Consider the following 17,973-nt stretch of genomic DNA (forward strand, 5'->3'; position numbering starts at 1 on the left):
GGACCTGCTGGCTGCAGGGGCTGATGGGAGCTGGAGTCCATCTGCAAGGCCAGGTTCCCCAATGCTGGTCCAGTCCACATGCCAAACAATATCATAGTGTTGTAAGCCAAAAATGGCTTATGTTCTGAGTTTACGCCAATAAAACTCAGAGACGAGAGGAGTTAGGAGTCCATCGTTGTATATTGCAAAGCAATAGGTTACAGTCGAATCTTCGCAAAACTGCAACCCCTTCCAAGGGTCTGGGCAGGGTTATTCATAACATTTCAAACATAGGATTTTAATTTTCACCAATCATCAGTGGCGTAGCGTGGGTTGTCAGCACCCGGGGCAAGGCAAGTAATTTGCGCCCCCTAACCCGTGGATTTTAGTACTCGAGTGCGAGCGCGCCCCCCCCAAGATGTTGCGGCCGGTGCCGCCGGCCCCCCCTGCACCCCCCACGCTACGCCACTGGGGCTGGGGGCGAGCGAAGGAGCCAAGGACCCCCCCCAAAGGCTCAGCAGGAATTTATTAAATTTATTATTTGCGGAGCCCCCGCGGGCCGAGGCAGCCGAAGCCCCCTCCCCTCGGGCGCCTCCCCGCCCCCTCCTCTCCTTGGGCTGTAGGTGGAGCCCGCGCTCTGAGGCGCTCCAGATCCGGGCTTGGCGAGCGCCTCTCCTCCTCCCGGCCGGGTCCGGGGGCTTCCAGCCGAGCTCCGTCCTCGCCCCCCCCCCCCGCGGCTGAGACTTGCGCTGAGAGCCGGAGCCAGCGGCGCCCCCTTCCGACGGGAGACGCTCGCCCGCCCGCCGGCTTCCTCTCGGAGGGTTTTGGGGAGCGCAGGGCGCGTCAAGGCCCCTCGGAGCTCTCCTCCCTCCCAGTCGGCAGAAGCAGCCGCCGCCTGTGGCTGGGCTGAGGGGATGGCGTCGGCGTCGGGGTGCGGAGGCTGCCGGTGCCCGGCCAGGCGTCGGTGGCGGCGTCGGCGCTGCTGCAGCGGCTGCTCCTCCTGCGAGCAGTGAGTGGAGCGCAGCCGCAGCAGCGGCGGCGGCGGGGGGTGGGGTGGGCGCGCGCTAGGGCGCAAGGCTGGCGGTGGCGGCGGGGAGCCCGGCGGAGGAAGGAACTTGTCCCTTCCCTCTGGACTCGCGCCCCCCCAGATGTTGCGCCCGGTGCGGCCGGCACCCCTGGCACCCCCCACGCTACGCCACTGCCAATCATGTACACCATTACCTCATTTCATGTTTAATACACATGCACAATAAGCATTGCTAACTAAACTTTGATTCTCACCGTGATCTCACATTGTATGCATGTTGGGAACCTGTTACAAGTGGCCATTTGCATCATGTATCAACTTATGTTCTAGCTTATGAGCTGTAACTTCGTGATTTACGTATTAGCTGTCCTTCTGTCCCAGTGGGGGACGGTGACTTGCCAAATCATCAGTTTCATAATGCAACAGGTTACCATAATTCTCTATTAGAAGCATATTCAAGGATTTGTAAAAGGGACGTGGGTGGCGCTGTGGGTTAAACCACAGAGCCTAGGACTTGCCGATCAGAAGGTTAGCAGTTCGAATCCCCGCGACGGGGTGAGCTCCCGTTGCTCGGTCCCTGCTCCTGCCAACCTAGCAGTTCGAAAGCATGTCAAAGTGCAAGTAGATAAATAGGTACCGTTCCGGCGGGAAGGTAAACGGCGTTTCTGTGTGCTTCTCTGGTTCGCCAGAAGCAGTTTAGTCATGCTGGCCACACGACCCAGAAGCTGTACGCTGGCTCCCTCATCCAATAAAGCGCGATGAGTGCCGCAACCCCAGAGTAGGCCACGACTGGACCTAATGGTCAGGGGTCCCTTTACCTTTACCTTTTTACCATAACTTCTCTATTAGAAGCATATTCAAGGATTTGTAGGGGTTTACATTATCACATTCATTATGGCCCTTTGGGCCACCATCACAATAGGGCACACACCTCTCCATCCACATATTGCACCAATAATAACATGTGAAAAGGAGCAACTTACCAGGAGATATGTTCAGTGGTGGGCAGGGATGCCGGACTATTCTGGCAAAAGGTGAAATTGCCAATGTTAACTTATTCTTCCCAGGTTCAGAATGGAACTAAATCCAGCGAACTCTGGGATTCAATCGGATTTCCCGAGAGCTGCAAGGAGGCTGCCTCCCTTTTGTTCCGAGAGCTAATCATGTTTGGGCTTAAGCGCAAAGTGTGCCTTTGCTTTGAATGCAGAGGAAATTGGTGTCCGAAAATAAAACATCTGGGCAAAGTTTGTATTAGGTGCAGGAGGGCTTGGGAATTAACACCAGACTGCGCCAGCTGAAAGATAGCATAATGAAAACGCTTCTATGTTTTTTCTACAATGGTATTTGGCCCAATGGAAGATGTGTTAACATTTATTCTTGGACCAATATTGGAACAATAACTTACGTTCTTGTGCTGGTTTGTTTGTTTGTTTTTACCCTTCCCGCCTCCCCAGTTTAGTCTCAGGACTTACAAATGGTCTAAAATCCATATTTAATTAGATGCTGGAGGAAAGATAATTGCAAGGGCCTCTGTAGAAGCAATGCGAAAATTATATCTCAATTTCTTCCCCATCTTCTGCATCTAAGATACAGTTTGCTTGCGAAGCATTAATAATTTTAACGGCTGCACAAACAAAGGCTGATTTTAATAGGAATTCAGAAAGTTGCAGGCAACTTCCCACGTGCAAAGCAAAGAGCTTGGGTAGCGGGATTGACCACTTGCAACATAACTGGTGTGTGTGTGTTGTTTTTTAATTATTTGGCTAAACTGATTTTGCAAACGCTCAAAGATTCGAAACAAAATTAGTTTCACTTCCTGTACCACTGAGCAGAGTTTTTCTGAGATCTTGCCTGTCCTGTGGATCACTTCACAAGTGGGACTCGTGTGTTCATTAATCTTGGTCGTACAATGACCCCGAGAAATAATTTGTTGCCTTGGCAAGACTTCTTCCTCTCTGGGCTTCACAGACGTCCTCCTCGCCTCCTCTTTTTAATTGCACATTCGCCAAAAGGAAGAGAGAATGCAGCGTTAGTGGGAAGAATTGTCTTATTTTAAAAATAGTAATAAAATAACTTTTCTACCATGTTTCTTGAAAGTGAGCAAGGCGATAGAGAGAGATAAAAAGTTCTGATAGGGCAAGGGCAGTTTAAAAACAAAGCAGTGAATCAAAGGTGTTCAAAGCAGCTGCAACAAAGTGGTCCTCTGACTGTGGAATGCTCTCCCCAGAGAAACATACCTGGCCTCAGCCCTGTCAGCTTCCCTTCATCAGGATAATGCATTCCTCTTGGCCCTAAATTGTACCCTGGTATGGGACGCGGGTGGCGCTGTGGGTAAAAGCCTCAGCGCCTAGGGCTTGCCGATCAAAAGGTCGGCGGTTCGAATCCCCGCGGCGGGGTGCGCTCCCGCTGCTTGGTCCCAGCGCCTGCCAACCTAGCAGTTCGAAAGCACCTTCGGGTGCAAGTAGATAAATAGGGACCGCTTACCAGCGGGAAGGTAAACGGCGTTCCGTGTGCCGCGCTGGCTCGCCAGAGCAGCGATGTCACGCTGGCCACGTGATCCGGAAGTGTCTTCGGACAGCGCTGGCCCCCGGCCTCTTGAGTGAGATGGGCGCACAACCCTAGAGTCTGTCAAGACTGGCCCGTACGGGCAGGGGTACCTTTATGATATATGACCTGCTTTTGCTGTCATTTAGTGGATAGAGATGGGATACCCCCCCCTTTTTGTTCTTCTTGTATTGAACACCTATCTATATCTTTATCTACATCTATATCTATCTGTCTGTCTGTCTATCTAATTATATCATTGTTTATTTATTTCTAGGTACCTGATTTCAAATAGCTGACAAGGGATTGGAATTTGTTTCTAAAATTATGTAACCCCCTTGGGGATTTTTGTAGAAAGGCATGAACCAATGCAATAATAATTTTAGTGGGTTGCATCCTACATAGCGCTAAGTAGTGAATGTTAAGTCAGTATTATTATTATTATTATTATTATTATTATTATTATTATTATTACTATTATTCCCATCTGACTGGGTTGCCCCGGCCACTATGAGCAGCTTCCAAAAACTAAAACACAGTAAGACATCAAACATTAAAAGCTTCCCTATACAGGGCTGCCTTCAGATGTCTTTTAAAAGTTGTGTAGTTCTTCATCTCATTGACATCTGGTGGGAGGACGTTCCACAAGCCAGGTGCCACTACCAAAAAGGCCATCTGTCTGGCTCCCTGTAATCTGACTTCTCACCATGAGGAAACCAGCAGAAGGCCTTCGGAGCTGCATCTCAGGGTCTGGGCTGAACGATGGGGGTGGAGACGCTCCTTCAGTTATCCAGGCCAAGGCCGTTTAAGGCTTTAAAGGTCAACACCAACACACCTAATTGTGCTGTTTGCACAGTGGAACATTCGCTACTGGTGCACCCCCTAAATGTGCTCTAGGGATTAACACAACCTGCTCAGACTTCAGAAGGATGCTGAGCTTCTTTATACTTCTTCTAACCTTGGTCTTCATCCAGCTGGGCATATTGATACTTAATTCTTGATCAGTTACAGTCCTTGTTGGCACTCGCTCAACTTTGTTCGCTATTAGCAGGAGTAATATAAAGCACTCTGGAGAAAAGTCTTATATTTGGACAGGGGAACAGACAAGACCTTTATAAATCGAGATCATTTTCTGCCCAACCAAGGCTCTCCAGGGAAAGACTTGCAATTTTCTAATTTATGTTCTGAATCTAAGTTAAAGCAAGTGGTGATGATACCTTCTCTTTGTCCCGCGGTGGTGAAACTTGGCTAGTAAAATACGGCCATCCTGAGGTCTGAGAGGGTTGAATTGAAATGGCCACTGATGTCACGTACGATAAGTAGATCAATAAGTCAACATTTACACATGTGTTGCGTGGCTTATGCACAGAACAGGATGAGCGAAGCCAGGTTTTCCTCAGCAGATGCTAAGCTGCAGAGATGCTCTTCCATTTACCTCTGTGCAAATGGAGGATTACGCAAATGTGTGCTTGGGGTTCTTGCCTTAAGGGGCGCAACGAGGGAAACTCTTATACGGTGGGTGTGCAACATTGATATTGGCCAGGCATCTCCTTCGGAACTGGGTAATCAATAAGAGTGCCATTTTTATACAGAGTGGAAGCTTTGTGATTTCACTGTGGCTTTCAGAGGGAATCCCAGAATCCTTGGTTATTATTTATTTATTTGTTTCTTGTGTATCTGATTTTAAATGGTTGACAAGTGCTTGGAATTTTTATCACATCCTGTAAGTCACTCGGGCGTATTTTGTGAAAAGCCATAATAATAATAATTTGTTGCATCCTATGTGAATGTTCCATCAGCTCAAGGATTCCTGCCTGATGCACCCCCATATCTGCTTTAGGGGTTCCCACTGTTAGAATTCCTGATCTATGATTGCAGTCATGGGATTTTTGTCTATCACATGATGGTGTATATTTTGACTCCACAGAGTGGGAAGTGACGAAGACAGGATGTTTGTGTTACTGTGTTCTTTGAAGTGGGACTCTTGTCTTTTGTTCTTTTCTCTTTGCTGTCTGATGCTAGAGAGAGAGGGAACCATGTTGCAGTGCTCCGTGTGTGTTTATATGTAAATAAAGTAGATTAGCCAAAATGCTGAGTCGCTGAGGTCTGTCACACAAGGTGCGCAAACTCTGCTGATCCCTAAGTGTGCCGGTGTCAGTTGGCATCGGTCGCTGTGATGTTCAGGCTGAAGAAAGCTTATGAAGCTCCCGAATGACCGACCAGGAGGGAGAAAACATGCCAGTCAGGCATGTGTCTCTGCCAGGGACCTACTCAAGTATAGTCTGAACTCCCGACACCCACAACTCTATGGAGCAGATCTGGGGAGGGTATGGGAGTGTGTGGAGGGAGGAGAAGGGGCTCTCATTACGCACGTTCAGCTGTATAGTAGGGGTGTGATCTTTCATGCAAACACTTATGCACTCGCACCAATGTTCACCCCCAGTATTTTAGCAGTGGAAATCAACAACTGTGCACTCGTCCACACAAGCACTTGTACATTGTCAAGACAGCTTCTTCACTGTGTTTGGCGCAATGTGTGAATAAGCCTACTCAAAATGCAGGCATATAGAGAGAGCCTGGTGCAGAGCTTCCATTGCCCTTTCCTGAAGCCATATGGCTGAGCTTTGCCCTGTCTCCTTCCTTCAACAGACTCCTGACCTGGATTGTGTAGGTCAAACCCGTTGGGGGCAGGAGGTTGCATTAGATGCCCTTTCACACTTTCCCACCAGCTCTGAGATTCCTTGAAAAAATGGAATCCTGCTGCAGACACCTTCCATGTTCTTTATGAGATTCTGGGTGGCCGGCTGGTGGTGATAATAATAATAATAATTTATTATTTATACCCCGCCCATCTGGCTGGGTTTCCTCAGCCACTCTGGGCAGCTTCCAACTGAATATTAAAAACAATACAGCATCAGACATTAAAAACCTCCCTAAACAGGGCCTCCTTCAGTTGTCTTTTAAAAGTAAAACAGTTTTTTATTGCCTTGACATCTGCTGGGAGGGCGTTCCACAGGGCGGGTGCCACTACCGAGAAGGCCCTCTGCTTGATTCCCTGTACCCTCACTTCTCATAATGAAGGAACCACCAGAAGGCCCTCGGAGCTGGACCTCAGTGTCTGGGCAGAACAATGGGGGTGGAGACGTTCCTCCAGGTATACTGGGTCGAGGCCGTTTAGGGCTTTAAAGGTCAGCACCAACACTTTGAATTGTGCTCGGAAATGTACTGGGAGCCAATGAAGATCTTTCAGGACTGGTGTTACTTTACTGATCTCTTTTCTGGCCCTCAGATGCAAAAACCTTGAAAAGCGCTTTTTTCCTCCACAACCTCCATACAGGGAGTGGTCATGGCATTGCCTGCAAGGGCGAATCAGGAAGACTTGGAAGTTCCTGCATCTCCCCCCACTTTTCCTTCCCCCCCTTTTTTTTTTTTTAGTTTTAGGACTCTAGGCGTTTGGCTTGCGCACCATGTAAGCCCAGCATTGACACTTTCAGAGCAGTCCTTTTAAGCCTCCCAGCTGTCAGCGGAAAGAAACTGAATGAGTGTAGTAACTAATTCGCAGATGAAAAATGTAATCCCCGCTAATCTAATTCTTGCCCACCATACAGAGATGGCTTTGGTGGAACTGCTGTTGTCATCTCTTATGTGCTGTTTCCATGCTGCTTCCCTGAGCAGCCGTAGGGTTTTTAGAAAAAGCACTTTCTTATTTTTTAAAAAGCTCCAGCATGTGCCTTTTCACACTGACCAACCTCAGCAAACATACTCTGCTTCCCCATCCCCAGCTGAAAATGGCATTTGCTTGCCTTGGGAACCTAGGGAAATCACCTTCTGCTCAGTCAGTCCCTTGGTCCAACTCACTCAGTATTGTCAACAGTATTGACAGCAGCTCTCCCAAGATATCAGACCAGGGGTCTTTTCCAGCCCTGCCTGGAGATGCCCAGATGTGCAACCTTCTGCATGAAAACAGATGTTCGACCACTGGACCCCAGCCCCTGTAGAGTAAGTCCTGTCCCTTGTACCCACGTTACATGAGGGGGAAATATCTAGGGGCAAGGAGTAAAGCCTCCACCACAACCTCCCCAGCAAGACCCAAAACTGTGCAGCTATTAAGTGTAGATGCAAAACCAGGCATAGGCAAACTCGGCCCTCCGGATGTTTTGAGACTACAATTCCCATCATCCCTGACCACTGGGCCTGTTAGCTAGGGATGATGGGAGTTGTAGTCCCAAAACATCTGGAGGGCCGAGTTTGCCTATGCCTGTGCAAAACCACGTGCCCATACACCTGGCGTGCTGTTTGTCAAGATTGTATTTCTGCCACTAATTCCATTTCTGAATTGCTTTCAGTAAAATACCTTGATGTGTTTCAACAATAAAAGCCTCCGTAATAAAAACACTTGCACAATTTCGTATTTAAAAACAATTAAACCCATTTTAAAAAATCACATGTAAAAAAAAACACACTTTCATATGTAAAATTAGTTTCAGCTCCAATGCAGATGAAGATCTCCACTCAAAAGGCTTGTTGAAAAGGGAAGGTCTTCAGCTGGTGCTGAAAAGACAGTAGACATGGCAGATAAGGTTGTCGGGAGGAAGTTGCAAAGGTTCAGTAACACTAAGGCTCAGTAGCATTGTGTGGAACGGACCTTCTGATAAGACGGAATATTCAAGAGAGCACAGCAATTGGTTGGGTATGTAAGGAATGAAACCATAGTGTAGGTATCTTGGTCTCAAGCCATTTAGGGTGGCGCTGTGGGTTAAACCACAAAGCCTAGGACTTGCCAATCAGAAGGTCGGCGGTACGAATCCCTGCAACGGGGTGAGCTCCCGTTGCTCGGTCCCTGCTCCTGCCAACCTAGCTGTTCAAAAGCACGTAGTGCAAGTAGATAAATATACTGCTCTGGCGGGAAGGTAAACAGCGTTTCCATGTGCTGCTCTGGTTTGCCAGAAGTGGCTTGGTCATGACCCGGAAGCTGTACTCTGGCTCCCTCGGCCAATAAAGCGAGATGAGCACCACAACCCCAGAGTCGTCCGTGACTGGACCTAATGGTCAGGGGTCCCTTTACCTTTACACTAATACCAAGACCCTGGATTTAGCCAGGTAGCTAGCTAACTGACAGCCAGTCCTTTCATGGATTCAAATTATGAGAAAGGAGATTCTGGCTAAATGTTAGAAAGAACTTCCTGGAAGTAAGAGCCATTAGATGATGGAATGGACTTACTTGGAAAGTAGTGAACACTCCTTCCTTGAAGGTTTTCAAACAAAGGGTGGATGGCCTTCTCTCAGGTATTCTTTAACTGTGATTTTTGCATTGCAGGAGGGTTGGACTAGATGATCCTTGGAGTCCCTTCCAACTCTAAGGTTCTATGCTTCTGTGATTCTTTCAGCTGTGATATAGCATGGCAATAGTCTGCTCCAGCAAACAGTTGAGCCACTGTATTTTGCATTCCTTGCAGCTTCCGGGGCAACTTTGGGGTGTGTGCATCCCTGTGCATATTTCACATTCTTAAAAAAACCAAAAATATTTTAAAAGATTTCTTGGTTTACAAAAGTATGTGTGTCTCTTTTTTCAAGTTACATTTTCTGCAGATGAGTTTCATTTGTTGAGACATAATAATAATTTTTTTTTATTTGTACCCCGCCCTTCCCAGTGTGTATTTTTGAATCAGGTTAGCCAGATTGATTTGTATGCTGTTGGCAGATTCTTGTGGTTGTCTTGTTGGGCTGTGATGTGATAAAGGGGAGCCATACCAGGGTGAAGGTGTCTTCTTCTATTTGTCCCCGTGACAGTTTCAGTTTATTGGTTAGCTTTTCTTGGAAGGCTGTTTCCCATACTATTTGATACCACTGGTCCCTGCTTACTCCTGACAGGTCTCTCCAATGTCTGGCTATGATGTTTCTGGCTGCTGAGAGTAGGTGGGTTGTGAGCTCTTTATGCTGTGAATGGGCATTATTATCTTGGAAGGTGTTGTTAATTGTTGTCCAAAATAGTTGGATTTGGGGGCATTCCCACCACATGTGGAAGTATGTGCCTGTGGAGGTGCATCCTCTCCAGCATTTTGGTGAGGTTCCTGGGTGTGTTAGCGCTAGTTTCCTTGGTATTAGGTACCATCTGTGAGTGAGTTTCAGAGCGAGTTCTTTCCTCTTTGCCGATATGGATTTAAAGGGAGGTTTAGACCACATTCTGGTCCACTGAGTGGGGTTAATCTCATAGCCTATGTCGTCCTCCCATTGTTTTTTTGATTAAGTGTAGGGGAGTTGTGGGATTTTGGAGTAGGATTTTGTACTTTGAAAACTTCCTCCTAACAACAAAGGGACACGTCAAAGAGATGGTACAGAATCACATTTCTTTTTAAAATTCTCCTGCTCTCTTCTTTCCTTCCCAGGTGCAAGATAAGTTCCGCCTAGATCTCTCTGACGAGGAGGCTGTGCACTACATGCAGAGCCTGATAGATGAAAGTGTCCATGCTCTCTTTGCTGCGATGGTGGAGCAGATCCACAAGTTTGCTCAGGTAAGAACATTAGAAGAGCCCAAAAGTCTTTCTTTTTTTAGGTAGTAGCTGCCAGTAGGTCACTCCTCGCTGAATTTATTTTATTCCTTTTTTTAAAAAAAAGCTGTCCAGATACCGTACCTATTCACCCATTCTAACAGTGAATTCCATAAGTCAATCATACAGTGTATAAACTTGAAAATGCAGTACCCTGTCTGCCCTGAATAATCTTAGTTCTTTATCACCTGAGACACTCAAGCTGATTTGGTTGAGACTGCCAAATCGCATGCATGCACACACACACTCACAAACATGCACACTCTAACTCATCTAAACACAACCATCTAAAAGCAAAACAGTAGCTTGGGAAGCAGATCACTTCAGAGGATAGGTCAGTTGGTTAGAACATGATGCTTATAACGCCAAGGTTGCAGGTTCAGTCCCCTGTATGGAGCAGCTGCATATTCCTAAATTGCAGGGGGTTGGACTACATGATCCTCTGAGTTCCCTTCCAACTCTGTGATTCTATATTTAAGAGGCCCTGTGGTCTCCACGGCCCACTTGCCAAGCTACAGAATTCCAGTCTGCCTGCATTCACAGTGGCAACAGAACTATTTGTGAAGGTCTCCTGGCTTAGCAAGACCTTGGAACAATTGATTCTTTGGCACCCGAGTCAGATTTTGCATTGTAACTCACTGCACATCCCAGCAGGTCTGTGGCAGAGGATCCAGGCGTGCTGTTTTCATCGCGGCTGATTTCTTCCTGTCCAGGAGAAGCATGTGGCGTAGCCAGAATAGAACACTCTGTCTCTGTCAAATGGCTATACAGATGAGAATGTCAAGTCACAAGAAAGCAGAGCCACCCAGGGGAGGCAGAGGGCATAGCAAACAAGATGAGGAGGAATCAGCAGGGCTGGAAGGAATCTCTGATCTGGAGCACAAATAGAGGAGGGCATGCGGTACCCAGCTTTCAGCACCCTGGACAGGTCACTAGGAGCTGATTGCATGTTCTGAAGGCACCTTGCCCCCAAATGCATTTTTTCTACCTTTTGATCCTGCCTACCCATCCCAGGTTCAATATGACATGTGTCCCTCAACTGTGCCTTAAAGACGCACCCCCATGTGATGAGCAAGGAACTGGAAACCCTGAAGTCCCTGGTTCCTCTGGGGATTCTAGCTCAGAAGTGCTGCATCTAGGATTCCTAGCCCCAAGGCTGTCAAGTTCAGGCTCACTTTCTGAGCTGGAATTTGGTGCCTCCAGAGCTTATGCTGGGTCACCCAACCTGGCTTGCCTTACAAATTTGAGTGCTTCCTGCTCCTCAAGTTCCAGACGGAGACCCCCTAAGAGGAGAAAGAACCTGCCTTTCCCTCAGGGTCACGTGAGATGGTCTCTTGTGGCACACTACAGCATAGGAAGCTTTCATCTGAATGTGCAGTCATGGTCACTTAGCCTTCTATATCTCAGTCCATGGCAGGAATCTTTGACCAGAGCAACAACACCTAAAGATCCCTGCTGCATCAGACCAAAAGCTCCTCTATACCAGCATCTCATTTCCAACCATGCCCAACCAGAGACTTCCAGGCAGACCTTAAGTACAACATGAGAACTTTTTCCTGTTGTTTGTCCTCAAACAACTTGCATCCCAGACACTGTGATGTAAACACACAATTGCAGTAACTGGATATGCACATTATTGATATGAAGTGCTGCCCTGTTTTCCCCCTTTTAAAAATGACATTGGCACACCAAAGACCATGGATTGGATCCTAATGGTCAAAAGAAAAAGGCTACCCGCAGTCTTCTCCATTTGCCCTCCCCAAGGGTTGGTGGGTGGAAGGTAGCAGATTCTTTTGTGATGGGTTCTCATTTCTCAAGAGTTCTTGTGCCAGCAGCACGTTAATGTTCTTTCCAGTTTGGGCTAATAAATCAAGAGGTTACAGATTTGATCTCGATCATCCATTTTTGCTTCTTCATGTTTTATTTTTCCAGTTGGGCTCATTCATTCATAACATTTCCCTCCCTCCTTTTGCCAGGAGTTTTACAACCGCAAAACCATTCTGTCATGGTGCAATTGAAAGTTTTCTTAGGCTGTGCTTTGCTAGTACATCAGACGGCCTCAGTGGCTAGGAGAGCTTTCTACCACCCCGGGTGGTTCACCACTTAGATCCCCTTTTGGACAGAAGTGACTTTTCCTCTGTACTCCATTCTCTGGTAACTTCCAGATTGATTTATTGTAATGTGCTGTAAGGTGAGGCTGAGCTTGAAGATGACTTGATGTTGGGAGAGTTTGTAGTCCAAGACATACAAAGGGCAGCAGGATGATGAAGATAACTAGTCAACTGTGTTCATCTTTCGAGAAAAGATGATGTAGCAGAAGTTTGCTGTACTTCAGTTGTTTATTCTTGGGACTGGATATGCTTCCCATGGTTTTCTCCAGGACATCTATTAATTAGGGGCAAAAATAATTACTGCTTTAAATCCTGTGCAAATTGGCGTGTGATGCTGTTGAAATACAATGGGCTTCTGTAGCCGCTGACATTATTAAAGCCTCTTATCTCAACCGGCGAAACCAGCAGCCCCAGCTATTATTCCAGATCACCACATTTTACGAGGCTCTTTATTTTATTTTTTTTTTATTTTATTTTCCAGAAGTAAATATATATTATTACTGATGGGTATCGAGTTTAATTAACTGGAAAGCATCAAGTTCCACATGGCCTCAGTGCCACAGTATGACCAACCATTGACGTTTTCTCATTGGAAGCCCGTCTGCAAGATAATGCAGCCTTTTTAAAAAGCGGGGAGACGCACTCCAGCTGCAACAAAGTTTGAAAGTTTGTGATTGACACTCTGGCCTGCATGTTGTGCTGGGGATAATAATAGCACCCACAACACAACTGGCTGTGTTTAACCATATGAATTCTTTATACATCATATAAACATACCTCTTTTCACATTATCAAATTAAGTAGACACAATTAAAGACCAACATTTTGAACAGGAAATACAAATAGATCAGTTCTTATATATGTAATGTCCAAATAGAAGCTTTTTCTTGTTCCACGTATGACTTCACGAACACAAGTGTCAGATGTGACAACTTTAAGAAGCAGTGCTTGCAGGAAATGAATTTTTTCTTTGTAATGTTCCACATATGCCTTTGCAAAGTATAGCTGTTGGATGCAGGTATCAGACGAAAGATACGAAAGATCTTAACATATGCCTTTGCAAAATATAGTTGTTGTATGCAGGTATCAGACAGAAGTTGTGCTGGGAAGCATGTGCTTCGAATGGTTAAAACTGAGGGTGGAGAGTTGGGGGAATTGCCATGTGTCCAACTTAGAATGTGAAATCCCTTTATTGCAGATTTGTAGAAAAGAGGGCAAAACAGACGGGTGTAAATCAGCATCTACACAACTCCTGATTGATGAGGAGTAGCTCAATCAGTAGAGCAGGAAGCTCTTAATATCGAGGTCGTGTATTCAAGCCCCACTTTGGGCAAAGTATTCCTGCACTGCAGGGAGCTGGACTCGAATTCAGCGGCTCTCAACCTGTGGGTCCCCAGATGTTGTTGGACTACAACTCCCATCATCCCTGAGCTCTGGCCTTGCTAGCTAGGGGTGATGGGAGTTGTAGTTCAACAACATCTGGGGACCCACAGGTTGAGAAAGGCTGGACTCCTCCTAACAGCAAAGGGACATGGCAAAGGGATGGTATCCGCAATGTACAACTGCATCTTGGCCAGTAAAGCGAGATGAGCGCTGCACCTCCAGAGTTGTTCGTGACTGGACTTAACTGTCAGGGGTCCTTTACCTTTACCTTTATGGATGTCTTAATGCGCTTGCTTTATTGTGTATTTTAATTGTAGGTAGCTGTATTTTATAACTGGTTTGTTTCGGTTATTTTGCTGGGTGTTTCTTCTTGAAATGAAAGGCGGCATAGAAATCATTTCAATGATAGCAGCAGCATCAGGGAGAGCCAAAAGTTTCCAACAAATGCAATGGAGGAAACTATTGAAGGATCAGAGGTTTCTTTTTCGTGCTTGGAACACATGTGCCGAAGAGGCAAGCTACTTCCCAGCTTTCAATGTAAAACTGAATTGCTTTTGTGAGTGATCCCTTGAGAGTGGGGGGAAATATTCAGCTCAGCCCTAGTTTTTTTCTTTTTCATAGCAAACTTCAACCTGGCTCACAGCACGAGTGTGTGCCTCTGAATACCATTTGGGAATCTCTGCATAAAGAGGTGCTGTGTGCTAGTGTTATTGGGTGACTTCATGCAAGTCCTGTGCTGTCGCTCCCTATATAAAAAGTGGGAAACCTGATGTTAATCATGTTAAATTCTAGTCTCCGTCTACCACTCTCTTCATTTTAGTATCGCTGCTGATTCTTTTCACAGAGAAGAGGTGTCTAAATCTGATTTTGATATTCCCAAATGAACGGAGCCCAAAACTGATTTGCCGTCTTTGATAGATATTTATAAATTAATAATAATAATAATAATAAATTTTATTTATATCCCGCCCTCCCCAGCCGAAGCTGGGCTCAGGGCGGCTAACAACAATAAAACAATACAAAAGTATTACATGCTCGGATTCGGTTACTTCCCAGGATTATTGGGTTAAGCAGCATTGCAAATGAGGGATGTGTCTGAATGGTTCATTCAACCCAGTTTTACCCATCAGGATTGTAAGACAACCCAAAATAAAAGTCCTGCCAAGTGATTTGTGTGCTTTGCTAGGAGTTCACCAGTTGGCCTGAGTCGCTGTCCCTCAGCCTCATCTCCTCATAATAAGAGCCCTGGTGGATCGGGCCAAAGGCTCTTCCAGCATCCTGTTCTCACAGTGGCCAAGCAGATGCTCCAATGGCAAACCATCAAGCCACAAGAACACTCTCCACTCTCCAGTTCCCAGCAACTGTTCCTCAGAGACATTCTTGTTGGTGCAGGGAGGCAGATGGCGCTGTGGTCTAAACCACTGAGCCTCTTGGGCTTGCCGATCAGAAGGTCAGCAGTTCGAATCCCCGTGACGGAGTGAGCTCCTGTTACTCTGTCCCAGCTCCTGCAAACCTAGCAATTCAAAAGCAACCAGTGCAAGTAGATAAATAGGTACCACTGTGGCGGGAAGGTTAATGGCGTTTCCATGCGCTCTGGCTTCCGTCACAGTGTCCGTTGCACCAGAAGCGGTTTAGTCATGCTGGCCACATGACCTGGAAAGCTGTCTGTGGACAAACGCCGGCTCCCCCGGCCTGAAAGTGAGATGAGCGCCACAACCCCATAGTCACCTTTGACTGAACTTAACCATCTAGGGGTCCTTTACCTCTCCTTTGTTGCCTTACTTATAGGTGATGTGGAGTTAATAACACAGCTCTACTTCCATAGGTTTATTGCAACAACCACTTTGAGATAAATCATACGAAGCATTTTGGACTCTTCAATCTGCTACATTAGTTCTAAGTGACATGATTTGGTGTACTATGACTTGCACACCAAGGCCAGAATATGAAAGATCTACAAAATAACTGAGGACTCAAAAGACAGGGTAACCAAGCAGAAAGGGCTAAGTCCTCCAAATCATGATGACACAAAAACTAGCCTGTTATTGAAAGTGTTGGACATTTGCCTTCTCATTTGCCATACAATGTTTATTTTTCACTTCCAGTGAATCTTTTGGTGCGGCAGCACCTCTGGAACTCCCTGCTCATTGACACTAGGCAGGAGTCTTTGCTGTGTTGCTTTCACCAGCTGCTAAAACCATTTTGCTTGTTTGTTTGACATATAATTTCATTGTGCATTACTTGTTTAAAGCTGTAGGTTTTAACTGTGTTTTGGTACTTAGATTATGTCTGCTTGCTTTTAAAGTCTGTTGATATTGTTGGTATTTTCTTATCAATATTTTATATTATTTAAAATAAATTGCTTTTAGGGGTGTGAGTGTGGGTGTTTAGTACTAACCAATATATAAACCTTGTTAAATTATTTTTTTAAGCCCATTAGATTTTTAATGATGACTTCCCTTGGAAATTAGACACCCGTGCATGAACAACCACTGGTGGGTTGCCATCCACCTTTCTGAAGTCTTTCTGAACCAGCGCAATAAACTTTTTTCCCCAGTGCAGTCAGTCTTGGGGAAGGCAACAAGTAAAGCAACGTACAACATCCAAGCCAAATTGATGCCTTACTTTATGTTTGATTTCTTTCTCTCTTTCCCCCTCTTATTTAGTACTGGAGAAAATGAGCCCCATCAGCTTCTGGAGGAAACCACATGGCTGTGTGTTAAGCTGTTCAAGATGGTACCCAACAGAGTGTATGGAACATTTTAGCACCTCAGATAGTTTGCCTCGTCTGGGTTTCCATTAAGACAAGTTCAAGAATGTGTTTTGGTGCCTAGACATTTCCGCCATGAAGTTTGGAAAAGAGAGCAGCATCCCTCCAAATGCAAATACTATGAAAAGAAGAATGCGTCATGGCCTTCTAAGTATTTCTCTACACCTGATGTTGGATTCAGAAACTGAAGCTTACTGCTGCACTTAACTTGGCTGGTGTCTATAGGAGCACGTGTTACAAAATGTCCATTTTAATGAATGGAAAGAAAAGTATTGTCAAAGCTGTTTGTGGACTTGGGAACTGAAGTTTGGGGTTCACTGATAGGACTTGTCCAAATTGTCATTGGGAATAAGCAGTTGTGTGGTTCTTTCTTTTGGCGACAGCTGTCTTCCAAAGTGTCAGCAAGAGCCCACCCACAATGGGGAAAAAAGCTAAATATCACTGATGGTCTTAAAAAGCCCTTAAAGATAGAGAGATTCAATGCTTTCATTCTCTCAATAAAGAATAATGTACATTGACTAAATATTCCAAGACTAATAAATTTCTTTTGATGCAAAGTTCTCTTATTTTAAGACTCCTCCTTTGTCTTTCCCACCTCTTCGGTGGAAATTCTTAAATTTTCTGATGACCTCTATTCCAGATGGAAAAATATTTACACCACCATATCTTACAGCTGAATGTTGCCATGTTGTAAAAAATCCCTGTAACTTTTCCATGCTCATTTGTCAGTATACATGTGCTCTCTGTTGCAAAACATATGACAGAAAATGTTGATTTATTTCATATTTCCAGCAGAGTATATTATGCGGTCAATAGGTTGTATCCAGTGAAGTTCTGTTCAGACTAGGCCCACTTCAATTACATTACTGTCCATTTATTTCAATGGGCCTACTCTGAATACAGCTGAGCCAGTCTTACTGTAAGCCAGCCTTACAGTGAACATTTTACTTCTCTACTATCTTAGGGATGTGGGTGGCGCTGTGGGTTAAACCACAGAGCCTAGGACTTGCCGATCAGAAGGTCGGCAGTTCGAATCCCCGCAACGGGGTGAGCTCCCATTGCTCGGTCCCTGCTCCTGCCAACCTAGCAGTTCGAAAGCACATCAAAGTGCAAGTAGATAAATAGGTACCACTCCGGCGGGAAGGTAAACGGCGTTTCCATGAGCTGCTCTGGTTCGTCAGAAGCGGCTTAGTCATGCTGGCCACATGACCCAGAAGCTGTACACCGGCTCCCTCGGCCAATAAAGCGAGATGAGCGCCGCAACCCCAGAGTTGGTCACGACTGAACCTAATGTTCAGGTGTCCCTTTACCTTTACCTTACTATGTTAGAGATGAGATTTTCTCAGTGGCAGGGCATCAGATTTACATGCAGAAGCTGTTAGGTTCAACCCTTGGCATCGCCAGTTAGGACTGGGAGAAAGAACTCTGCCTGAAATTCTGGAGAGACACTGCCAGTCAGTGCTGACAGTACTGAGCTAGATGGACCAACAGACAGACTTGATACAATGCAGCCTCCTACAGTAGCTGAGGCAAAGAAACCCAGCATCATAATCTTACTAAACTCTGGGATTAAATGACCTGGACAATATGGGTTAGGAAACCTACTGTGAG

General features: G+C 45.8%; 1 protein-coding gene across 2 annotated transcripts in view; it reads left to right on the forward strand.

Moving 5' to 3' along the window:
• The window catches only part of PIK3C3 (phosphatidylinositol 3-kinase catalytic subunit type 3), a 110,633-nt gene extending 93,714 nt beyond the window's left edge, over nucleotides 1–16,919 (forward strand). For both annotated transcript variants that reach the window (XM_053408070.1, XM_053408071.1), the window contains 2 exons: nucleotides 9,937–10,062; nucleotides 16,259–16,919. In XM_053408070.1, coding sequence (XP_053264045.1) covers nucleotides 9,937–10,062; nucleotides 16,259–16,273 — 141 coding nt within the window. In that variant the 3' untranslated portion in view covers nucleotides 16,274–16,919. The remainder of the gene's footprint in view (nucleotides 1–9,936; nucleotides 10,063–16,258) is intronic.
• The last annotated feature ends 1,054 nt before the right edge of the window (nucleotides 16,920–17,973 follow it).

Source organism: Podarcis raffonei, chromosome 11 (genome assembly GCF_027172205.1).
Source record: "Podarcis raffonei isolate rPodRaf1 chromosome 11, rPodRaf1.pri, whole genome shotgun sequence".
Classification (NCBI taxonomy): domain Eukaryota; kingdom Metazoa; phylum Chordata; class Lepidosauria; order Squamata; family Lacertidae; genus Podarcis; species Podarcis raffonei.